At 31.1% G+C, this 27128-nt stretch overlaps 1 protein-coding gene across 2 annotated transcripts in view; it reads right to left on the reverse strand.

Annotated features, from left to right (window-relative positions):
* Positions 1–27128, reverse strand: part of LOC146995164 (uncharacterized) — a 116982-nt gene that overhangs the window by 65861 nt on the left and 23993 nt on the right. The window contains exon 1 of one of the 2 annotated variants that reach the window (XM_085826115.1): positions 11616–11738. The exons of the other annotated variant lie outside the window; for it this stretch is intronic. Within the exon in view, the coding sequence (XP_085682241.1) occupies positions 11616–11645 (30 nt within the window). The 5' untranslated portion in view covers positions 11646–11738. Of the gene's footprint in view, positions 1–11615; positions 11739–27128 lie in introns of those variants that run through there. 2 annotated transcript variants of the gene reach the window in all.

Consider the following 27128-nt stretch of genomic DNA (forward strand, 5'->3'; position numbering starts at 1 on the left):
ATTTAAAATTAGATTAATTCTGTGATACTATGCACTGGTCTACTTTTTGGAATGTGCATTAAGAAATCCACTATGTCACCCTTAAATATATATGGCAGTTGCATTAAGAAAGTAAAATTTTTAGGTCATTTTGTCTATATGCATATTGTCAAATAAAACAGTAAATCGAGACAAACTTCGCTTAGATTTTCATCCGGATTGAAATTTTTACGTCAGTATGGAAGCACTTAGATAGTAGCATAAAATATCATCAAGGAAAAACCTTTTTGTGTTTCTTCGAAGAATTTATAATGACTCTGTTATCTTGAATAATTAACTAGCTATATGTAGCGAATGAATGCTTAAAATATGGACCTTAGAATATAATCTATCTTTAAATATTTTTAGCTTTTTATCAGTTAAAGTAATTAATAAATGCAAACGTTTTTCCTTGATAATAATTGTGAACATAATTTAAAAAGTCAGAATTACATACATTTGAAATTACGTTCATAAAAATAAATAAATATACAAAAAATAAGCAAACGAAGAAATAAAATAAAAACGTGTTGTGGATAAGAGACTTCCTTGTACGGCTTATTAAATTATACACATTTTTGGTGCATTTCATTTATTTCCTCGAAATTCATTAGAGATATATTTCTCATCAACTCAGTTCTCACTTAGCGGCAAGGCAAAAATACATAAAAGCTCAAAACGCACAAAACTGAAAGTTTACTTTTGGTCTCACTCGGGAAAAATACACTGAAGTTAATACACTTAATGCACTGTTCTACTAAGAATTTCAAATGCAAGCAAAGGATTGTTAGGCTTAGTACCAATTAAACAACTTTCAAATTGTTGATAACTCTACAACTGTTGCATGCAAATTAAATAAAGGCATATAAAAACCTTAACCGGGACATAAGAACAACGTAATTCAATCACATTAAAAAACAATGCACAATTCACCAACATATAAGAATTAAGAAACTGAACTCACCGAACTGGATAACCACTCTGCACTGAATATATATATTTATTGCGGCCCATTTCAAAGAAAAAGGGAGGTGAAAAACTACATGTTATAATAGTCCCACATACAAAATTTCAATGTTCAAAACGGCTACTCGTTTTTGAATTAAGCGAGATATATACACAAGTACGTAAATCTCCGTGAAGTTTGTAGTAAAAAAAAAAAAAAATCTGTTTTGAATCAATTTTAAATCTATTCTACAACATGTTTCGGAAAATGGAGTCCCTTATTCTGTCCATACATGCAGATGGTTAAAATGGATTCGAGATTTATAGATGGTTAAAATTTTTCGTGATTACAGTACTTCCTAAACTTCGTACAAGGCGATAAAATGTAATAAAAAAGTGAACTCAATAATCTAAACTTAAGATAAAATACCAAAAAGCAGAAATTGTCTCCTTAGTCCATAAAAGTTTAGAAAAAATTGGTGACCAAGATAGAGACAGACGAATCAAAGTTGCATGAAACATCTTCCTCTGTTGGACATGATGAACGCATCACGAAGAATATGCTTTAAATTTTGATCGCCACTACCGTAGATACACGAAGCACTTGAAGCATAGCTCTTAAATTTGCATGCCCATTTGAAATTTGAGTTACTTTAATATCTGTAGAAGATTGAATTTTACTCTGTGGAAAATCGTAGGTAAAAAAGGTTTGGTCCATTGTGCTTTTGGTGAGGCCAGATATTTTCTGTTCCAAACACAGGTAGCATTATTTCTATAAAAGCGTTTCCAATGAGAAACAGAAACACGGAGATTTGAATTAATGTGACGTTTCGTGGCTACTTTTGCTAGAGCATCAACTCTCATTTTCAAAATTTCCATAGTGTCCACGAACGTAAGCAAAATTAATATCTATATCAAGATCTTAATAATAATCTGAATTTCAACAGCGAGTTTCTCTGAAACACTAATTTTCTGTAATAATTGTAGCGAAGGAAGAGAATCATTACATATTAAATGCGCATTAATCTCATACCACTACAAGGATTTTGAATCCGTTTCACAGCAAGACTTAAACATAGTAGCTCAGCCTGGAAAACAGAACTCGTATAATTAATTTTGTGCTGTTTGAAATCTCTTTCTTTTTTATCTTCATAAACAACAAAAACAAAACCAACCTTATCATTCATCTTAGTTCCGTTTGTGAAACAAAATTTAATTTATCCTCTTCAAGAACAGCATCGGAATAGCCAGCAACAGGTATAGGATTCCTATTAACTCTTTAAGGGGCAGGAAAAGCAATTAACATTTTCAGCAAAATACTTGTTTTATTTACTATATCAGGTGTTACAATGAAATCATTTGCGACAATCACACATATTTTGACCAAGACCCGTGAAACAAATGACCACTTTTGGTGGTTAGTGTCAGTAACCACCGCCCACAGAACACATCCCTAGAAATCAGTCTCTATGGTACTCATGGAAACAGTTTTTCTTTTTCATGCAGAATGCAACTTTGCATGTTCTGCATTCCCACATTGTTCATGCAGGTTTTTTCTTGGTGTTGCATCGTCGTGATGTTGTCTTCGATGGCTCATGTGCTTACGAAAGTTTGATTTAAAACTTCTGATGATCCCGTGGTTCATAGGCTTGATAATTTTTGTAGAACTCAATGGTAAAAATTCAATCCTGATCACTCTCTAAGATAAAAAAAAAAGGCCGCCGTTACCTTGTTCGTAGAACTTATGACTCATTATTAACTTTCGGTTGACTTCGGAAAGGAAAGGGATTTTTCCAAGAAAGGATTAACTGAGCTGGAGAGGTGAACGTCAATAGAAATTTTATGAACCACAAAAGTATTGCTCGCTATAACCGGGGTTTGCTCAAGCAAGTTATGCCTCCATAGTCTTAACATTGTACCAACCGAGTATTTTCGATTTCCTCGCTAAATCCGGGTTCTCGTTATAAGCGAGCTGTATATACTATATTAAGAAATATGTTTACATGTACGTCCTTTCTTCCTTTTCCTTTTTTATGCACATTTTAAGACACATTTTCTTTATTTATGCGTTGTTTAAACGGAAAATAAAGCAAATTTAGCTTCGTATTTAACGTATTATAATGTGGAGCAAAATTCTTGTGCGGTTATTAATGAGCGAGCGAGTCTATAACGTAGCACAATTTTAAATCCAAGCGAGCTTTCATTCTCGGAGACATTCACTGCAAATTTTCACTGTCAGAAACAGTCATTCTTAAAGGAAGTTTCTAGTTGATTTCATATTTTATCTTATTTATTGTCACTGTTGACGAATAAGGGAAGCACAATACAACTTTGACTGATATTTTTAAATCACGGAACTTTCTGTTCTTCAGCAATTTTAATTCAAAAACTTTACTCTAAAAATATCCGAATTCTTGATTCTTTTCCAGCGTTTCTACAGTTTTCAATAAAATTCGTTATCTATTAAAATCTTCATACTTATTTTCTTCAAAACCACTTAAAAAATTCAAATATAACGCATTAACATGTAAAAACAATTTGATTTGCATTTCAGAACAGCCTCGATAAATTTTATAATATAGTATCATTCAAAGTTAACCTTTTAAGAAGTTGTAAAGAATTCGGAGTGCATGAATACATGGACATATATACAGACATTTTACCTTAAAACGCTTTAATGTTTCTTTCTTAAACTTCATTCTCATCTAAACACCATTTAGGAAAGTTCCCACACTCGGTTTTAGATATGTATTTCCGGGTGTACTCCAATTGCGCTAATGAAAATTTCCCCAGGGTCGAGCTATAGTCCAGCTGCGCCAATCAAAATTTCTTCCACCCTGCTGCCTACAGGGTTACAATTTAACTTTTCGTGCCAATTGTAGCCAAGAGGAAAATAAAAATAAATAAATAGAATTAGATACCACAAGAACAAGTAAAAAATATCTAACAAGCAGGCTAATTACTTGAATAACAGTAATAAATGCGGGAGCTAACAAAGAAAATAAAAGGTATTGGTAAACATACATATTAGCATTACAAACATCTTTCATTTATGATAATAATATCATAAATTAAATAATTATAAAGCATACAAATTATATTTTTAATAAATTACATCAATAATAGTCAAGATGTCTGAACTGGACTGGAAAATTTAATAGAGTGCAAAAAATTATTCCATATCAAAGTGTGTTAAAGTGTGCTAGAAATATTTTTCGTTAATTAAAGCAATTATATAAATGTTTGCAGAAATTAATAATTAAATTAAAAAAAAGCTTAGCATGAAATCTATTATAACAACATTACTATGCGTTTGGATCACTGACGTATAAATTGTAAATAAATTTAAATTATTATGCTAAGAAGTTTTTCTAAAATTTATCTAGAAGAAAAGAATTAGATAAACAGTACTGCAAATTAATATCATCAATCAGGCCTCTCAATAAATAAAAGCTTATTTTTTTAACCAAAAACTAAAAATTGGGATGCAAAAGTTTGTGTAATATACTTGGAAATATCTGAACATATAATTAATTAGAAATATATATTTAAATTAATAACAAGCTAATTAACAGTAACATTAAGCTTAATTTCATTCAATCTAAAAAAAGCAATCGATGAGGAGCTCAGCATAACTGAAGTTTTAATGCTATTTTACGTAGATTTGCGTATAAAATAAAAGTTGCACTTGTGAAACAAATGAATAATGTACTGATAGCCAACAGGAATTAAAATACAGTGGTTAAAAATATAACAACTTGTCAGAAGGTATGCAAAGTTGCCATGGCTAGAGAAATTGAATGATTATGGAAAACTCATTAAGCGCTACAGAGTAAAAAGAAAATTCTGGAATAAACATGTTAAGAAAATTAGATGGAGAAATAATCCTTAATTTATTGATACCCATATAAACTCTATGCTTTTGGGAAAATGTTACATATAATTTGCACCAAGGTATCAATCACCGAAACTGAGTTAATTTCTTTCCTTATTTTTTCTTATTAGAGGGATTTGTAAAAAGATATGCTAAGGTAAAGGTAAAATTTTTGCAATACTTTTAAAGAATAAATTAAAAAAGTATTTTTACTTCATGAACTGAAATTTTTACGCTACATTTTTATACAGTAAATAAGTACAAAAAAAGAAAGAGCTGGGGGATCACTGGGACTAGAAACTCGGGTCGAACTACCAATGTTTAGTGACTTTTCCACAAGACCTTTTGAAATTAGGCTGAACAATATATCAAAGAAAATAGAAGATACAGCACACGTAAGAACAAAAGTGGGCTGAATTAGAGATTTACATGTTTGGTGAATGAGTTAAACTTACCTGTATGCCATTATGAAATTTTAGGAATGTAGCATAAAAGCATGAGTGAAGAAGGCAATGGCAATCTAAATCATTGTAATCTAAATGTATATTATTATGAGTATTTGCTATTAATTTCACTACTGCTGAAAAATTATAAATGAATTACATTATAAATCACATGAACTCGTTGTATTATAAATTACAACAGTAAGAAATATTATTAGCGTGATTTAGCTAGCATCTTTGTTAACAAATAATTTCAAGTAATTAATTTTACAAATAATTCAGCCTGAAACGAGGTTGGAAAATGAGCTGCGTGTTGAAGATTAAACTTTACCAAGGTGTTAGAAGCATCTTCTGTTAACTAGAGTTATGATGCAAATATTTCTAAAAATTATCCTTTAAATATAAATTGGCATAAATACAATACAAAGTATACAAATTCTACATGCATGAAAACTTGAGTACAGTGCAACAATATGTGAAAAAGGAATGGATTAAAAGGTAACTGAAAATCCCAGGATATGAATATAAGGGGAGTTTATTCTTTTCAAAATGTTTTTGTTAATTATGAAAATTCCGCTGACGCTCATAATTATTATATTATTAATTAAATGTGTATTAGAATTAAATGCATGCCAAAGTACATCAGGTGGAAAACAGAATAAATATTTAAACGTTTCTAGTATTAAAATATGGAATTTGTAACAAAGTTAAATAACCTTAAAATAACTTCAATAATTAAAAATGGAAAGTTTAATACGGGAATATATTGCAATAATATTAGTGTGAATTTAGAACGACTTAAGAAGTCCAGTTTTTAGATTTAATAAAGATAATTTTTATATTTAAATTAGAACTGTTTACCTAAAATGGTAAATTTGAAAGTTAAAACCATTCTGCTATCTAAGAAGATTTGTTAATATTTATCTATACAAGAAACTTATTTAAGATGAGCTACAAATCCGATATTTGATACGTTGATTATGTATCAGTTTTGTGTATGTCATTAATCTATCAATTTTACTATTAAAAACTGATATATATATACGTATATATATATATATATAAACTTGGAAAGTTTTTAATTCTTACAGAAAATAAAAAAGATCTGGCTCATCATTCCTTTAAGCATCATAAAACTTTAAAATGAGTGTAAAAGAAATTTATTTTTTAGCACACGCCAGACTTTAAATTAATATTTGTTTTACATGCACAGTTTTTACAATATTGATAAACGAAAATAAAGGCTTGCAGTCTCAACAGAATGTCCCATTAATGGCGATAAACGACTTTTTGTAGCACCCAATCTTCCTGAAAAGAAATGGGGGACAGGAAACGTCGCGCAGTTCGTGCATTAGAAAAGAGGGGGACGGGGATTTTCGATCAAATTCGGCGCAGTTCGTACCCTACCGTATTTCCTACTGTTTAAAATCCGAAAATTGTCGTTTTTTGGTGCCATTGGTAAAGATTCAATTCCTTAAAATATTTAGTGACAATTTTCATTTCATTTCTGGCTGATAAATTACAAGACGAACGCGATATTCAAATAAAAGTTCTGTTGATCTAATTTTAGGATTCCTACATTTGGTAGGGGATTTTGTAATGAAGTTAAAACTGATTTGACCTTTTTATAGCACTCATAATGAATTTATTTATCTAACACTCTCATATTATTTTTATTATTCTCGAAAGAAAGTGCTAGATCCGATAATAAGCGTATTAGAACACCAAATATGCATAAAACGTACCAGACTAGTACGAAATTATTCGTAGTGATCACTCTGATTGGAATCATTATCTGATTAATTTGAAAAAAGAACATGCCTGTACAAAATTTAAAAGTAAGAAAAAAGCAACATTGGTTTGCACGTTTGAAATAGCATTTTATTGAAATTTAGAGCGATCAGACATAAGTCCCTCTCTTCAGAAGCAGAAATATTTCTGCATGCAAATGTTAAGCAAGTCGCTTTCGAAATCGATAGAATTTTATTCAAAATCTAAGAGAAACTAAGCTTGCCTTTTTGCCCAGTTTTATATCATTTGATATTCCTTATTTCCTAATGGAACTCATCACATTTTCAAAATTTTCTTTTAGAAAAGTTCTGCTATAAGAAAATTTTGCTAGAGCATTCATGGATTATTAAAAAAATACGTTGTGCAATTCATTATATCATCTGGTTGCGCGTTACGTTTCTTTGATAAAGGAGAAAAAATGTAAGACGCAGAGTACAATGAACATTATGCAATTTTCATTATCTGCGATAGTTTAGTTTTCCAATAATAAAGAATATTCTACTAAAAAAAAATTCCCCCCCCCCCCAAAAAAAAAAAGAAAGGAAAAGAAAGAAAGAAAAAAATTCTTACCCTTGTGGTTTTTTCCTAATTGCAAAGAAAACACTGCTCACGTCAAAAACAATGTTTTACTGCAAAGGGGGATTTAGGTTTGCTTTTCCCACTTAAGCATTTGCTTTCCATAATTGAGAGATTCTGGTAACGAAATCCTATGATTCATGTCAAGGCAGGTGTAAAAATAAATAATTCAGTTCGTTATAGAAAAATGCTGTAGTTATTAAAGAAGATTAAGTTAAGATTTATTACGACGTAGGAAGAAAATAGTATTCTTACCTGTCTATGCAATTCAGTACAATGAAAAGCTAACTAAATTTTTTTAGATAAATTTTCTGTTGTTGTTGTTGTTGATTTAGGAATTACAGGAAATGAAAAATATTTTTTAACGGAATTTTTGACTAACTCACTGTGGCGCGGAAACAAAATCCATGGACTGTGAGTGACTAAGGTAAATAATATAAGCTCCAATCAATTTACATTGATTACGTCGGCTAATATATATACTGCTAACCGTTTACCGCACTAATACTGCACTTCCGAAAGTGACAGCAGTTGTTAAATCATAATAGACACTTATATCGAATCTATTTCGTAAGATAACATTTCGACATTTACCATCTCATTTAAGCAAAATGAGAAACCTTTCTTAGAAAGAAATCACTGTATTTTAAGACCTTTTTTTAACTTTCTCTCCTTTAAAAGAAAGACAAAGAGAAAAAATATTAAACATTTTTTTGAAAAATTTTATACATTAACTACTAATTGATGTGCGATAACGCCCATATTAGTTTCGTTAGATTAATGGGTTATGAAAAACACACGAGCGCTGTTTGCCTAACGCATGTCTATGTGGAGAACTTTCTAAGGATAACTGGTTTGTATCCACATCGCACATGGGAAAAACCACGAAAACGGCCATGCACCCCCCCCCCGTTTATTAAGATTTGAGCCCGGGTGGAACTACCAGTGCTCAGCGTTCTTATCCACACCTCCGGTGGTGAGCCCAACTTAGAAAACTATGGTTTAAAGTAGGTATTCTCAAATTTTTCAATTTTGACCACATAAATCAAAATAAAAAAATATGCATATCGTCATGGACCAAAAGGGGGGTACATTTATTTTGAAAATTCATGTAAATCTTTTATGTAAAATTTGTACCGCAAAAAGTAATGTAATGTGCCATTAGTAGTACATGTACCACAGTTTGAGAAACCCTGGTTTGAAGGATATTGCTCGAACACAATCGGCAAGCTTACAAGAATTGCAACTGAATTTTAATGTATTATTTCATTAATGTTACCTTGAGTAACTGTCTGCAGTTTTGCAGACGGGAACATTTATAAAGAATTATTTAATTTAATTTAATTTAATTTAAAATTTTCCATAATAAAAAATCTATTTCGCTAACTACTTGAGTAGAATTGATTTTTAGAAAGTCTTTCTGGTAACAGCACTATAGTATTGCTTATTATTTACTGTAAAAGGCGTTTTTGCTATTTGTTGCTATAGAAATCACAGAAATGTCAAACACAACATGAACTGAAAAATTATTGTTATAAATAGAAATTTAACACAATTATTTAATGGCATTTGAAAGCTGTTGTTACGAAACTGTCACGAGTTACTGCCTTTTTGTGGCTGCACTACCGACTACCCGTAAGAAAGGTTTCTTAAAAGCAATATTAAAACGTGTAATTTTTGTGTGTAAAACGTGTGATTTTGTGTAAAACGTGTGATTTGACGCTATAGAGTGTGTCCTGAACTATAGAATCAGTATGGCTTTTTAGCTGAACGCTATACAGTTAAATAAGCAAAATCATGTTCTGAATAAAAGCATTTTTTTTTCTTTACTTACTAATGTAAGTCATTATTTTCCATTATGAAATCAGTCAAAAACGAACATTAAAATAGAATCACGGATTAAATTTTGATAACTGCAAATGAATGGGATTAAGTACACATAAAAAAATTTAAAAAAAAAACAATATGAAGAAACGAAAAATTTTTTTCCCACCTGTCAAACTTTAAAATGTTCAAATTAATATGTTGTTTCACTTGTCATTAAATATTTAATGTAAAAAAAGTTCTGTATTTAATGAGAACTTCCAGATAATTTATCTTACTTTTTTACTATAATGTTATAGTATAATAGTCTGATCGCAGCAGCCGCGACCATGAGCGCAAACACGCATGCGCCATTCGGACCAATTTCTTCATGAAATATGGAGGATGAGCATGATTCATTCATGAGTTTTCCACTCTTATTTTTTCCTTGTTTATTTTGGCAGCGTTTAAAGAGCACAGAATTAAACCAAAAATTACTTTTAAGTAATCTAAGCCGAAATATTGACCATCATGTGTAATTAATTGTTTCATTACATAGTGTTTAATTTTGTGCAGTTATTTATTTATTGGTAAAAATATGAGTATTTTAGTACATAATTTAATGATTAATTGTAATAAATAATTGTTATCGTATTACAATTTTTATTATAATTATTTAATCGTTACATTTTATTGTATAATTTTCGTAATATAGTGAATTCTAATAATATTACTGCAATTGGTAATAATAATTTTATAATATTATATATGGTTAAATATTATTATAATTGGTTACAATATTTTTTGTATAGTAAATAATTATTATAATTATATTATAATTAATTGATGATTAATATATATATAAGGAAAAAAAACTAAAAATTTTTATAATTACAATACTGGTAAATGTTACGATCACAATACTGGTAAACGTCGTGTCGAATCAACTACAATCTGGATATAACACGCTCAAATAAGGTGGAAACATGTTGATCTATACTACAAAAAATATACTTCTGCAAAAAAAATGCAGTTCAGTGATTTTTTTTTTTTTTTTTTTTTTTTTTTTTTTGTTAAGTAAGCGGTGAAGTACGTACTGCTCATATAAAATTCATAAGTTATAAAAAATATTCAATATGCTATGTTTCCAGGTTTCAAAACGAATCGTACGTTCTGCTTATTAAAGCCAAAGGTACGAAAAGCACGTGATGACAAAATTGCCCATAAATCAATACGAATCTTAATTTCTGCTCATTAAAATTAAAGGCACGAAAACTATGTGATAACAAAATCTCCATGACCTTCCCTGACCTACAAAAATAACAAATAAAAAAATAAGAAGTAAATAGAAAAAAATTCTGAAAGCTTTCAGATTTTATATTATGTCCAAACGGGCGTTTCTTTCATTTACACATACACACACGTTTCGAGAGCATTTGGACTAAAAATATTTGAAAACAGTATATCTTTAGAATTTCCAATAGACAGTCTCGCACGCTGGAGACAAAAATATTTTATTCCATACAGTGTGTTGCCACTTCTCGCTTAAAATCTTTGAGTTTCTTAATCAAAAATTCGTTAAAGTTTAAAAAATATGAAATAGATAGTAAAACAAATTCGGAATTCAAGAGTTGGGCTTTCAAATCTGGTCCAATTCCAATTCGGGTGGGGAACGACGTTATTCAAAATTCGATGGCTCTACGTATCATTATTTTTTCACAGTGCGAGAAACACAGATACATTCATGCAGATTCTTTATTATTTAATTTCTTTAAATATAATACAACGTGATAATATTTGGTGGCACAGTTTGAAAAGGGATACAGAAGTTTATAGAGATTCGACGCAAAATTCCGTTTCGAAACTATTAGTCCTTCTGGGCTAAAACTGCGAAAAATAGTCGAATTTCATAATATAATAAAATAAGATTATTGAATTTAAAATAATATAATAAATTGATAATAGTAGAATAAAATAATAACAGTAAAATTAATTAAAAATAGTTTTATTAATAACAGTGAAATTTAATAGCAAGAATGAAACAATAATAACAGAACAAAAAATATGAAAAAAGTAAAACTTTTCATCATAACCGACTTTCACATGTAAATAGTTAATGTCAAAAAAATAAAATCTCTTAGTAAATTCATAACTTTATTCCTTACTTGATTATTTCCTCCTACTTGCGTCTTCATCGATTGTTCTAGCCATTAGGTTTCATTTGCAATGTCGTACTTAAAACCAGTCTTAGGGAATCTTAACGTTAATCGATTGAATAACTAGGACTCTTCTTCTTCATTTTTGTTTGATAATGTCAAAGAATGTTGCATCTAAATTTTATGACAAATGTGTAGGCACAGGAAACCACGCACATTCTATATCTTGCTTTTTTTTTTTTATTTTTTTAGCAAGAATGTAATTCCCCTTAAAAAGCCCTGTATGTAAGGACATATCTATCATAGGCTTATCGTCTAATGGGCGTAACCAAATTTGTAAAATTATAATACAGGAAAAAACATTGAGGAAAGTAAAGGAGGCGGCATATTTGCCAAAAAATGCAAATAATATGACATCGTGCGATTATTATTTTTCTCAAAAACAACGAAAAAAAACGATAAATGCAAACATTTAATTATTAATGAAGGTGATAACTCTTTAATGCTAATACTTGTCAACACCTTTTCAGTCTTGCGTTTACGTGGCATCCGGTGTTTAAATCATGCTGGCACTAACTAATTCGAAATTCTGAGTAGCGTACGTAGAGTTAGCTTAAAAGAAATAGGAAATTTTAAAGTTTTACAGAAACAGATTTAATAAGAAGTTTAAAATGTTAAATATGTTCTGTTAAAAGAATATTTCTTAGCTTTTATATGGATTAGTTGCAAATGTTCTATGTGCAATCCTTTTGCAATGAGTGCTATAATTTTTCCCAAGCAGGTCTCAACATGTATATGTCAACAACGCAGCAGCTGTCGTAATGGTCCGCTAAAAATCATACAATCTTGTAGGGGAAGAACAAAAATTAGAGGCTTGATGTATTCTTACGTGTTCTAAAATAAGGTTATACATCAGTAAAAAAATTATTACATATTCAAAAAAAAAAAAGCTTTTTCTGCCTAATTAGTGGGTGTATTGGTCGGCTGATATAAAGAGCGCTTACGTGATACTGACGTCATAAAAACAAAAGGCAGGATCGTAAACCTGAAAATTTCTGCTTTAAAAATAGTATTAAAAGTTTTTTGAAGGAACACATCATTTCGATTTAGCATTTAATTTCCAAATTTCTTTTAAGCTAACCCTTATGAAAATATGGGATCATAATAAATGAAAATAATCCCTTATTTTCATTTATTACAGAATTATTACAGACTTCTATAAATAAACTAGGTCAAAGATCTTCCATAGAATTTTCTAAGACTTTAGATGTAGCTTCTTCGTAGCCACATACGTAGATTCTATAAAGTTATGTACGGGTATTCGACAGAGATTTACACAGAGATTTTATAAAAATGTTCGCAGTTTCTAAAGGTCGTATCATAGACTTAAAAGAATTTCGAAAGAACAACTCTTCAGCACATTTTTCTACTCTGCTATATGATATAAAACAACCAATCATCACGGATCTCTTTCGGGTTGCCATGTAAAGGGGAAACTAATTCTCTATTACTTAATGACGTTTGATGATGAGGGATGCGATGCTATAGCTGACTGATCGCTAAAAACGAGCAATACAACAAACGAAAGAAGGAAAAAAAAGAAATCAAAATGAACGGGAAAACCCAGAGTCTTTCTTTCAATGATAAAGCAGGCAGAAAATTGGTTAAAGCAGTTGTTCTTCGGAAGCAAATAGATGTGTGGTACAGCTTACAAGTAGAATCTTCTAGAATGTGCATAAAGCCAACGAAAAGATTTCCACAGAAAATATTAGATTCAGTTAATATAAAATTGGGCCATAATTTTAAAGAATTCTAAAAAAGTTTCCTTGCTTTAATTTTCTCTAAACGATTCTATAGAAACTGTGTATTTAAGAGCATCATAAAAATTAATAAAATTTTCTTTCTGAATTAAAAAAGAATGAATCAAATTTAAATTTTTGCATTTTATAATCTGAATCTTGAAACGATTTATGACGTCAGGTGGACGTTCGGAATACGTCCTGATTCCCCCTTCCTCCTCTAACAAAAATTTCAATATTAGTTAGATGTTAAAAGTATTAAAATAAAATTAAATATATTTTAAACAGTAGTTCAGGTTAATTAAAATTAAGGAACCATTTCACTTATGAGGAGTACATATACAATTATTAAAACAATTATAGAGGCATTAAAATTTTATAAATAATAGTATAAATTAAATTTTAAATTAATTTTATTATTTATATTTGCTTTACGCTTTTATAAGATTTAATATTTATATTACATAGGAAATACTTCCCAAAACATTACACAAAATTTTACGCAAATATTGAAGCTAAAAAAGATTAAGCGAGAGGGCAAAAAGGAAAAATTTCTGCTCAGAAATAATTCTTTAAGCGCCATGTAATGCTGCATTACAACAGATTTTGCGTAAAATGGCAGCTGTTCTAATAGATTCGGAGATTAAAAAACGTCGAAGAATCAAAATTATTCATTGCAACTTCTTTCTCTGGAAAAACTTCTAATGGTTTATTCTTGGAAGATTGATCGGTTTGGTTTGGTTTATCAGGGCAAAGCACACGAGGGCTGGAGGGAGGGATGCCTTCATGGAAGTCTTTTTACGGGAAACTGGTTTGTTTTTACATTGTACATGAGCTTATTCGTGGAAGAACATTCTTTGAAAAGAAGTAACTTTCCTAAATCTTTCTTAAGGACTGTTCCAAATTAATCTGATATTCCAATTTAGAACATACAGAAGATCTCCACTTTACAAACTTATAGACAAACCCGTTTTCAAAGAATGAATTTTGTTTGGATTCGAAAATAAGATAAATAATAGCAAGAATGGTTGATGAAAAGATAAAATCAAGTACTGATGAAGCTGTGATAAAAAGCAACAAGCCGTTTTGTTTGAAACAAAAGTCGCTGCAATAAAATATCTTAAAAGTGGTGAGAAAATGGTGAAAGTGACACGTTCGAACGATATTAATCGCTCGACGAAAGGAACAGTTCTTAAGTAACAAAATCGCATGACTGAATATCCCAAAGTCGCAATGCCAAGGCAAACCAAGAGTTATCAGTCAAAGGAACAATGCAATCAAAAACCTGATACATTACAAAGAGCAACACTGAGAAGAGGAAGAGCCTGTCCCAATCAAAACATTTAATGCAAAATTAACAGCAGTAGCGTATTTTAAGTTTGGAGAAGGCATCACATCTTTTGGAAAGCCAAGACCCAAATTCTGAGAAGTCTGCTGTGATCGACGACATACAGTGTCATAATCTTACTTGCGAAGAGAAAAAGAAAGCCTGTTGAGACAAGATTAAGCCCTTATTTTCTGAAGAAAAACACTTCAGAAATCAGCGTTTCTGACTCATCTAATATGCTAGCTCCTTCCACCTCTCATACAGCTTCCTCATCACAAATATCCTTTTTACTTGTCGACGAGTCTTCAGAAGGCGAGTCAGATGTTGACTCATCTTACTTGTGTAAAGATCAACTAGCCTTATCCTTGTCCCATCCACACATGCCTCAAAATATGACAATCCATGATACGGACTATATAGCAAAGTAATTCTTTATTTACATTTTAATTTATAATATTATATTATAAATTAAAATTTTATTATTTATAATATCCTGAATTTAAAATTTAAACTGCATTATTTATTTGTTTTATTTTTTAATTGTATAGAATTTACAGCTGTTATCTTACGAACATTATTAGGAGATATTCGTAGCGAACTTAGTAACATTTTAAGATCAAATTTGTAGTATGAACAGTCATTCGTAAGTAACTCGTTGGTAAGCCAGGGAGCATCTGTATAAGTGGTCTAGAAGGAACGTCATAGAGTATAAGTTTTGGCATGTAGTCAAAACTGAACGTCACTAATAAACAGCAGAAGAGTACTTTCAAGCCTTCTTGGGGTTATTAACAACAAACAACAGCAAGTATTTTCTATCTGATTCAGATTGCTTGATTTAGAACTAGTGATCACTCATGGTCAAAGGTGATTGTATTGCTGTTTCTGAAGAATATGTGAGTTGCCTTGTATAATAATCATCTATTGAGATGATTCATAAATTCGTGACGTCTCCCTGGATTTTGTTTTCGAGGAGTCACCGAGAATCGCAGTTAAGTTCAATAGGCCAAATTGTAGCCAATTATGTCTCCTATCCATATAAAAATGAATGCTTTCATTTCTGCTAATCAGATTTATTTTTCAGTACCAGAAGTGGGCAGCGTGAAGTTGAAATCAAGAAACATTGCAGACATATTTTTATTAAGCAATCAAAAAATGTCCCAGAAATTCAAAGGCTTCCAGACAAATCTGTGCTGCGTATGGAGCTTATGCTATTGTTGAACGGGTAGCCCGAAATGGACTGACAGGTTCGGCGCGGAAAACTTTGAGCTCAATTATCTACTGTGAGCAACTTCACTGTGTTCATGCAGAACTCAAGAGAAAAAGCCGAGCAAATGGCATAATATCATCATCCGCATGGGCAACACCAGATCATATGGGGCAAAAATGACAAAAATTGTCATTCAGCAGCTTAACTGAAAGCTTCTTTCGCATCCGGCATATTTTCCGAATGTATCGTCCTCAGGTTTCCATTTTTTCAAGTCTCCGTCGAATGCTGCACTCCGTGGCAAGTTTTTTTTCAAAAATAATAATTAACTGTAAGCTTTTTTGGATGAGATTTATGCATTCAAATCATCAAGAAGTTACAGAAATGAAATTTAAAACCTGCAGTACATTGGGAACATATTGTGAGCAATGCAATTAATGATACTTTGTGTAATTAGTTTAACAAGGAAGGTAATAAATGTGCATGTATCAAAAGACGGCATAAATTTATACGTGACCTCAGTATAATTCTCTGATATCCTCAATGACCTTATTAGTAATATTCTCAGTTTAACTGAATTACCTCGCTGCTGCTGCAGACTCGGAGAGATGAGTCAAAAAGTAGGCGGGACGAAAACGACAATAAAAACCTTTTTCTTAATTTCTTGCATTCGTAAATTCAGTAAATAGCCTCATTAATTATTTCTAGTAATACTTTCTTCTCTTAAGCAACGCTTCTTCTTCAAGGGGCAACTTTCAAGTATGAGATAGAAGGGGAACGTGAACCTCCATTTAAGAAGGTAGATGCAGTAAACAAATGACGATGAAGCGAAGACGTACTACCTCCATTGTTATACTTGATATGCTGAAACTTCATCCGTAAATATGATCAAAATACATCAGTGTACATCACAAATAGTTCAATTAAATAATTTAGCAACGTAAAGATTCATCTTATTTGTGTACTCATCCTCTAAAAGCCGAGCAACACATACTACACATATTGGGAGGGGGGACGAACTACGGAACATGCTAGTTACTTCACTCTTCATAAATTTTTCATGAATTCTTTGGTCAGCGGGAATGATTTGTCAGCTCATGATTCTGGGCGTTACAGCTGTTTCAACTGAGAACAGAAAGTGACTAAGATAGGACAAGTATGTGTCAACATACCTTACTGAACATAAAATAAGGGTTAATTATTTATTTCTCGCAGGTGAAGGGGAAGTCAAATGCAATTCATAATCGTGAATCTTACGAGTCTCTGTAATTCTGAGACACGCTAGATTCTAATAAAACAAAAAAGTTTGCTTTAAAATTTGTACTTAAAAAATAACAAATACTGAAAATGGGAAGAAAGCAGGTAGATTAAGAATAAATAGAGGTAATAATATTAAAAGACTGTATTAGGCATGTTTACGTATACTTCTTTTTGCAATTATATATATTTTATAATCCAAATAACAGTGGGGTGTTGTTAAAGGGGATTAGACAGGAAGAAAAACTGCAATCCTTTCTAAGATAGATACGCACGTTTCCAGAAGATTATGGTCCTCAGTGGAGAGGGTCATCTCAGAAAGGTGAAGTTTATTTATGTTGCCTTAGAGAGGTTGTCGCTGCGATAGGGTTTGCTGTATTTTTGAATATAATAATTCTTTCGTGCTGTGATAAATTTGTGAAAATCAGATATAGAGGAGAAAGGATATGAGATATATACCGAAATAAATAATAATCAGATATAGAGGAGAAAGGATATGTGATATATACCGAAATAAATAATAATCAGATATAGAGGAGAAAGGATATGTGATATATACCGAAATAAATAATAATCAGATATAGAGGAGAAAGGATATGTGATATATACCGAAATAAATAATAATCAGATATAGAGGAGAAAGGATATGTGATATATACCGAAATAAATAATAATCAGATATAGAGGAGAAAGGATATGTGATATATACCGAAATAAATAATAATCAGATATAGAGGAGAAAGGATATGTGATATATACCGAAATAAATAAATAGTCATTAAAAACTAAATAATTAATAAAAATAAATAAATAAGAAAACTGAACGCTTTCAGATTTTAGACAAGATTTTCAGCTTTTCGACAAGCCCTATCAGTGGCCGAATAGTTGCCCAGAATATTAGTAGTTCAACTTGGGTTCGCCCCCCAAGCGAATGGAAATATGAGTTAGTTTCTCTTAGAAAAACCACAAAAACATCCCTTCTCTTTAGCGAATAATCCTCGTGCACCATTCAAAACTGTTGGTATTAGGAAAATTTCTTTGTATGTATATGACATCAGGGTATAAACAGATCCGCAAAGAACAAATTTTACTAATCCTGTGATAAAGGATTAGTAAATTGCCGAATAGTAATTAGCCGAATAGTAATTAGTTGGTCAGTGTTAGATTAGATTGTTTGAATGGGACAAAGCACCCGAGCACTATTTGTTTAAGGCGAGGAAGGCCTTTGTGAGAAACTTTGTAATGGAAACTTACATTCACATTATACAAAAGAGGAAAAACCAGGAAAACCGACTATATGACCAGTTCGTTCACCTGGGTTTGAATCCAAATCGAGCTACCAGTATTCAGCTGTCTTAAGTCTTCGGCTAGTTGTGGGATTTGTTGACCAGTGTAATTCAAGTAGTCTATAGCAAGAAATTTTGCTATAAAATTTACGTTATTTCATTGTGTGGGTGTGTGTGGTGTAATTATGGCAAAGCCTCGAGGGCTATCTGCCTAAGGGGAGGGATGCCTTCGTGGAGGACTTTCTAAGGGAAACTGGCTCATATACACGTTACACATGGGGAAAACCACGAAAACACCCATGCAGCCAGCCCGTTCGCGGGATTTGAACCTCGGACCGAACTACCAGTGTTCAGCGACTTTACCGCTCGGCCGCTGGTGGGCCCGTTATGTCATTATTAATTAGGGTTGTTAAAATGTCTTCTAAATAACTCTAAGATTCTAATTCAGAAGTCAAACAACAAAAATCAGCGTTATATTTACAAAATTATAACGCTGATTTTTGTTGTTTGACTCCTGAATTAGTATTTATTCGGCGTGTTATTGTGTCTAATTAACTCTAAGATTATTTGTTATTCACAGGATATCCTAAATTAAGATCACTCAATAAACAAGGCACTATAGCAGTGGTTTTGCCTCATGCACCCTTCCACCACTGTTAGAACCTCATTCATGAACTCCTCCTTTCCAAAACTCAAATACATATACATTTATACAGAGTTAGATTATTTTTTAATGCGTTTTGTAAATTAAACAACAAAAAATATAGAAAATGTTAATAAATAACAAAACTTGTGAATAAAAGTAGTTTTCTATATTGAAGCACTAAAATTAAATACTTAATAGCTAAATAAAGGCTGACCGTATTATTCCCCTAAAACAATGAAATCCCTTTTATTGAGAATCCTTGCATTAGAGAGTTAAGCATTTCGATTATTTCTTATCGACAAGAAGAAAGTCTTTATTAAAAAATAAGCATAATTTTCAAAATTGCTGTATAGTTTACTCAATTGTAGAATTAATGGGTTATGGGTTATTCAATTACGGCAAAGCACACAAGGGCTATCTGCCTTAAAGGGAGGGATGCCTTCGTGGAGGACTTTCTAAGGGAAACTGACTCGTATACACGTTGCACATGGGGAAATCCCAGCCCGTTCGCGGGATTCGAACCTCGGACCGAACTACCAGTGTTCAGCGTCTTTACCGCTCGGCCGCTGGTGTGCCAGTTATAGAATTAGTTGTGTCTATGCTTTTTAGAAAATTTCTATGGGACCTGGTTATGCCGCCAATGAAATTTGGAATTAATATGAAATTCGGTTGTAATACCTAATTCTAAATAAAAAATTATTTTTCGTTTTATTTCGGTTTGAGATTCCCAGGATCCCTTCTTCTGAAAAATTGGTAGCGAATAAAACTGCTATCCTTTAATTCCGGTATCAGTAATGCTAATCTGTTATATGACAGTATTTTTCTAATATAATTTTTTAGCTTAGTTCCAACTGTTAAATTAAGGGTATGAGCATAAGGAATTAGTTTCGAAGCGTCGTTTAGTAAAATTAACAAGACATAAAAAAAATCATTCCATCGGTGCTGAAAATTGACGCTCCTTTACTTATCTAAGTATGACTTCCAGCTACCTCATTAAGAAAATGATTTTTCTATTTTCGTTCTCCATCAATAACTATTTTGTTCATTAAAAATGAATAAATAAATGAAACATTGAAAGATGAAAGAGAAAATAAGCTAGACACAATAAATTAGAATAAATTTCTAATTTGTCGCAAATTACCATTTCTGCACTTGGGTCGCTAATGAGGTGAAATTTTCGATTTATATATAAAAAAAAAAAATGCTTTTACAGAGCGCTTTGATTCATGCTTTCCCCCAGACAAGTAATAGACCCCACAATTATGGAACCTTAGCCCCGGAACATAGGGCAATTAATTGCCGAGTCGGTCTTGATGAGACGTATCACCTAAGCGACATTTTGATTTGCTATCACTGTTACCACCACCTGAACCGCAGAATATCCAACCGTTTATCCAACCGGGCCTGGGGCCCCGCGGAACGAGGCCTGTAATCTCCATTTTTTTTCACTCAGTGTAATTGATATTTATAATAGCCTTTCAAAACAGAGGCGTGATTTAATTGCCACAGACTTGTTCAGAACTCTTCGAAGAAACTTTTGTTCTAGCTCTAATAATGTGAGGAAGTATTTGGAAACATCTGTACGTTTTCCTCGCAGATTCTATGATGTCAGAAAATATCAATGTCAACAACTCAAGAAGGATTCGATTAAATAAGGATGGGATGGAGTGGGGCAAGTATCTTTTGTTGAACTATTTAAGTTATAGATTTTCGATGTTTAGAGATTTTGACTAGCATACATTTTAAAAATACAGAATATGAAAAATTCAACAGTCATCGTTTATTTCTGTTGCAGTATGGCTTACGTAATAGGAAATTATCGTTGCAGGCATCGTTAACTTGGTGCATACAAATAGTTGTTGTTATTCCACCTTGCAAAGGAGTTTTTATAGAGATTGCTAGAGCTCTACAGAAATTTCTATAGTGCTTTATAGGAAACTGTCGATAAAAATACTTCTTAAAAAAGTACTATTGAAATTTTATAAAGATTTTATAGAACAGAATTCAATAAAATTATCGAATTATAACTGTAAATTTATTCAGAAAATAAAGTAAAGAATTGATTTAGAAAATCTCATAGAAATTTAAAAAAATCTTTATAAAATGGTATTCTACAGAAGTCTTTCAAACTATAATCATATCAAATTTCCAGTTTTTGATGCGCTATATGGGGAACACACAAAGAAAAGATAAGCACCTTTTATTCATAAGTTTTGAAACATTTGTGAAAGAAAATATTTGCCTCCCCCCCAGCTCAACGTATTTCAGCTTCCATATTTATGTAACATTTTGTACAGTTTTGCTTATGTAATATATTTTTTTTTATCTTATAAAAGACTAAAATCAATTTAAATCATAAAATTAAATAAAAGATCTCATTCACGCTATTAATTATAAAATTTTAATTTTTAAAATTAATGCTCTCAATTAGTGTATACATACCCCTAAGAAGAAAAATGATTTTTTAATTTTAATTAAGCTTAACTATTACTTAACACGTATTCTTTTTATTTAAATATCTTTTTGAAATTAAAACAATGCTAAAGTTTTTATTAGGGAAGCAATATACATGTGTTCCAAAAATGTTTATTCCTCTCCCTGCTCCATGTCGCAGATCATTTTGAAATTTAGACAGTGTTAAAAATGTCAGCTCAAAAGTTGAAATTTAATTAATTCTTCTTAATCTAAAAAGATAGTTTTGTTATTGATCTTTAAGGAAAATTAAAGCGAGAAAGCTTGATGAGACGTATCACCTTTTAGAATTCTCAAGAATTATACTGCAATTTTCTATAAAATAATTGTGATATTTTCAGTGCAATATTATTAGCCGATTTTGCATACATTATTTAAAATTCTACACGTGGTATCTTTGAAAACTTCGTATAAATTTGTATAGAATCTCCGCACAAATCTCTATAAAATATCTATGCATACTTGTATACCTATAGAATCTGTAAACATAACTTTGTGGAAGCTGTATCTAAAATTTTACAGAATTCTATAGAAGATCTATGATTTAGTTTATAGAAAACTGTGCCATAATTCTAAAAAGATTAACATTGGATTTTTTATAGAACTCTATAAGACATTTTCGAAAGGGTCTCTCCAGAACTTTAAATTTATTAAGAAAATAAAGTAAAGAACGATTTTCTTCACTTCTTAAATGAATATACGAATGAACTTAAATGAATAATAAGTTGATTATCATAACTTCTCCGATTGAATGAAGGCTAAATTCAGATTGCGTGCAGAACAATCTTCCTTAAACTGGAACTTGTTAACTGGAGGATTTCAGTACTTTACGAAAGAGGTCTGGATCCCATATCTTTACAGGACTGGACGCTAGATATTTTGGCGACATTTGCAATCTCCAGCGGGTCCTACATTTTTCTCCACGATGGATCCCTAAATTCTGCTCTCCAGTTTCACCCCTTAATTCTAAAAAAATTTGGTATTCGTAAATTTCGTTGACCGCTGCTCTTCTCAATTCTCAAAATTTTGCCGGCGCTAAATTCTGCAGTCTAGTGCAGCGGCACAGATTGCACCGGCTCTGGCTTGAGCCTTGCGTTCTTGTCGTTTGGATATTTTTGAATGTAACAGTCAGTCGTTATATCAGTTATGAGATACGGTTGTTTAACATAATAAGCCTTTTTGTAACAGAAAAAAATTAACGATGCAATGCGAGTTGTTATTGTTGGAAAACAATGTTTAATGTGATCGTATTTAAATTGAACTCTGATTCAAATTTCAGAGAATGAAAAAACTCAAAGCTAGGTATCTGCATTACCAGGAAGGATATCGCAAACAAGCAGGTGTAAGTAATTTAAATATGAGAAAACCACATGCAAGATGGCTTTCTTAAATTTTACTACCAATTTCGGTTTCCTCAACAAAGAATTTCATTGTTCTTAAAATTTGAAAACTGGTATCCTTACTTTTGTTATCTTTTCAGATTACGCTTCAAGATTTGTTAAACAACACAAATATATTCAACTGTTGAAGCAGCAAAATAAGTTCTGCATATATGCTAGAACATAGGCTGTTACTTATTCTTATTTATACATACTTTAAAAAACATAAAAAAAGTTACGATGGTTAATATGTGAAAACGTAAAATTACTGAATGCAAAGCGAATCATCCGTGAAACTTCATCAAAACGATTAATTTTATGAAGTCACAAATCAGGATGAACAAAAATATTAATTGGTTTAATCCTTTTTACATCAATTTCTGGTACACATAGATTTCTTAAATTAATATCAGAAAAGCTTTCGTGATAAAACGGCTACTTTTCTGTTAACGGTGTGCTAGTTGATAAATGAGAGGAGCCAAAGATCAGAGAAAGGAGCCTTTTTAGATCGGATCATGAGCAGATGTGCTATCACGTCACTGCGAGTAAGACATGGACCTATTAAGAAATAGACTAACCCAGACGGGTTATCTCCCTCGTCTGAGGCGTTGCCAGCTGTCACCTTGATCAGATCCGGCGGAGTAGGGATGGCTTGCAGAAATTTAACATTGGTTGCCTATTGCAGCGTGTATAATTGTCAAGAAAAAGCTGGTTGTAGCGCCTCATTACACAAATTAGAATTTTTACATATTTTTATTTTTGAAATTGAGATTGATTGTTAAAAATTTAGCATATTTATCAAGCATAATTAACATTCCAAATAATTATAAAGCTATTGCATGCTTTCAGGGCTGGATATTTTTTTAGCTTTTCCTATGCTGTAAGGAAATTTGTAACTACTTCTTTTAGAAAATAATATTTTAAATATGAACTAATAGAAAATTTCAAACAAGCAATTTTCTCTTGCGATTTTTATGCTTTTTATTGGTGTAAATAAGTAAAAATTACTAAAATATTTAAAAACGAATTTTTGAAAGTTTTGTTTAAAATTCTAAATTGTGCTGCTTTTTTAAAATTATAGATGAGTATAATAGCACAATTTCTATAAAGTAATTTTATTTCAATAATATTTCATAATACATCATAGTGATAAACACTTTTGACTCCTTAAAAATTTTTATACATTTAATTCTAATATTAAAATTGTATTTAACCGTAATAATTAATTTTGCTTGTATTTTATAGTAATTATTTTTTTAGATTTATTTTTAGTTCTGCATAAGCGTATTTTTTATTTACTGTTAATTTAATTTATTAGCTCAAAGCGGTGGTAGCCTAGAAAGGCTGTTAGTGTGTCTCTTTGCAAATTGTTGTTACCAAATATTATCGCCCTGTATTATATGTAAAGAAATTAAGTAATGAAGAATCTGCATGGATACATATATGTTTCTCGCACTGTGACAGAAACGACAGTATCTAGAGCCATCAAATTTTGAATAATGTAATCCTCCACCCGAACATGGGCATCTGGAAATTTCGCATTTGTTCTAATCTATTTCATATTTTGTAAAATTTTAACGAAATTTTTATTAACAAACTCAACGAGTTCATAGCGAGCACTGTACGGAAAATAACAGCTTTATCTTCAGTGCGGAATTTCTAAAGATATGCTGTTTTCAAATGTATGTGGTTTACGGGCGAAGAACATGATATTCAATAAATATAGGTAACACACAAAACTTTAAAAAAAGGTTCCTTTTGGGCGTAATATAAAATCTGAGTGCTTCTAGATTTTATTTTACCTTTTTTTTTTTTTTCCTTCATCGCGCTCAGAAAATTTTATGCTCCGAATATTATGAATTATTAAAATAACTAATCTACTTTAATGTCACTTTAGTTCTCGTGTTGCGTGTCAAATCATATAATCAAATAAATATGATCGTTTTGTAATGTTATTATAGTTTGGAAAATCAGTGCCTGAAAATGTTCGTTAAATTTTAAAAAAAAAATTATCAGATCTTGTTTAATTTTACCTTATTTATTTCAAAGGATCATGTACTACCAATCGTATTTAATTTTACTTTATTTTTACGTAAAATTAAGTTCATAAATTTTGTGCTTAGAGTTTTTACCGTTTTACCAAAGCAAAGATGTTTGTACAAGAATTACGCGTGAAAAAAATGCGCGAAATGCACTAAAAAGTGCTTTAATGAGATATATTAAATCCTATTTGGAAAAAACTGTGGCTTTCATAATCTCATCACTATACAACGTATCACAATTAATAATTAAAAAGAGTTATGTGATACAAACGCAAAGGTTTCAGTGTTAAAATAAACCAGATCGTCCCTACTCTTTCTTGCCGACATGTCGGTGACGCGCGCCCCGTCCACTGGGTTATAATCTATCTCTTATAAGGTCCATGGAGTAAGAGGGAAGTATGAACACCAGACTAGAGATTTTCTCATTTAGACTTTTCAGTCGCTTAAACAGACGAACTAGAAGCTGCCGGATATGAAACCTGAAAGTTAGCCACAAATACAACATTACTGATCCTAATGTAATAAGTAAATAAATAAAAATGTATCACATATTAAAAAAAATTAGAATGAAATAAGCAATATTTCTTAACACAAATATTAATTAACCTAATAAATAAATTAACCAACTTCCGTTGCAACAAAAATATCATGCTAAACTTTTCAGTATCTTAAAAACAGTAACATAAGCAATAAATAACATGAAAGAAACATAAGCAACAAAAAATTCTGAAAAAGAAAGTATAATTAATAATATTTTATCTCATATTTTCAACAGTCAGCAGTCCAGTATAAAAAGCATTGAATGAAAAACTGTTGCCAAAACACATTTCTAAAAGAATGAAACTATTCAAAATGATGCGATTTTATCAAAAAAGATAAAATTAAAAAAAAGTCTGGTTCGAATTTTGAAAAAATCGCTTCGAGGTGCACTGGCTCTTATCTAGATGCACCTACATGTACCAAATTTCGTAGCCCTGAGTCTATTAGCTTACGCGCAACACGAACGAAAGACACACACACAATTAATTTTTTGTTTGTTTTCTAAATTAATCTCTGAAACTGACACACTGAGTGATTCATTTTGTTCTGTCAGTATTGGTATTTGCTTGTGAGATATTTTAAAAATTAATCAGGCTTTAATTCGTTTAAACCTTTCTTTATGTTTAAAAACTAGAAAATTTTAGTTATATTTTTAAGATAAAATATGAATATTTACTACATCTTCCTTTCTCTATTGGCTGATTGTTTTAATGCAAAATTCAACTACCACTGTCATTTGAGTAGGCGTCACACCCACTTAGTTTCTCGCACCTTGATCTTTGACCCAATGGTCTGCGTGCAAAAGAATGGAATGGCTGTGAAAAAAGAAAATGTACAGTAAAAGATCAGTAATGTCTCCGGGTCATATCTCGCAGACAGTGACGAACCTGTACGTAGGAGGAAGCTACAATATTATGCACGGTTTTTATTTTCCTAGAATTTCTAAACGTCATATATTTTTATATCTAATCATAGTTTAATATACCTATTATATGCATATTCCTCTTTTCTCAAGATTCTTGCTGTTATGGAATTATTAAATTGCTTTTCATAATGGAATAAAATGAATTGCGTTCTAGTGAATACATCATTATGTACGTATCAGATATAATGAGTGTTTTAAAACAACGAACAAGGAATTACAGAATATTTTGAAAACAATAGAGTAATATCATATTTCAGAGGGCCAGATAAAATATCCAAATCTGTTCTGAATGCATGTGTAGTATGTGCAATAACTCCCAATTAACCGAAGTAATACCCCTATGAAAATGTCTTATAGAATTCTATCAAAATAATTCAGTATTAAACATTCGCAGAATTCTTTAGGATTATGGTCCAATTTTCTATGAATTAGGTCAAAGATCCATATAGTTCTATAAAATTTTAGATATCCTTTCTATAAAGTTATGGAAAAAGATTCTATAGAGATTTATAAAGAGATTCTTCAAACTTGTATACACTTTCTAAAGGCTCCATGCATAGAATCTTATATAATGTGTATAGAACCAATTTATGGAATTCTAGTGAAACTATTGTATCCAGCGTATGGAAAATCGATCATAATAAA

The sequence above is a fragment of the Stegodyphus dumicola genome, chromosome 10 (genome assembly GCF_044657685.1).
Source record: "Stegodyphus dumicola isolate Sdum_Otavi_A_Nest chromosome 10, ASM4465768v1".
NCBI lineage: Eukaryota > Metazoa > Arthropoda > Arachnida > Araneae > Eresidae > Stegodyphus > Stegodyphus dumicola.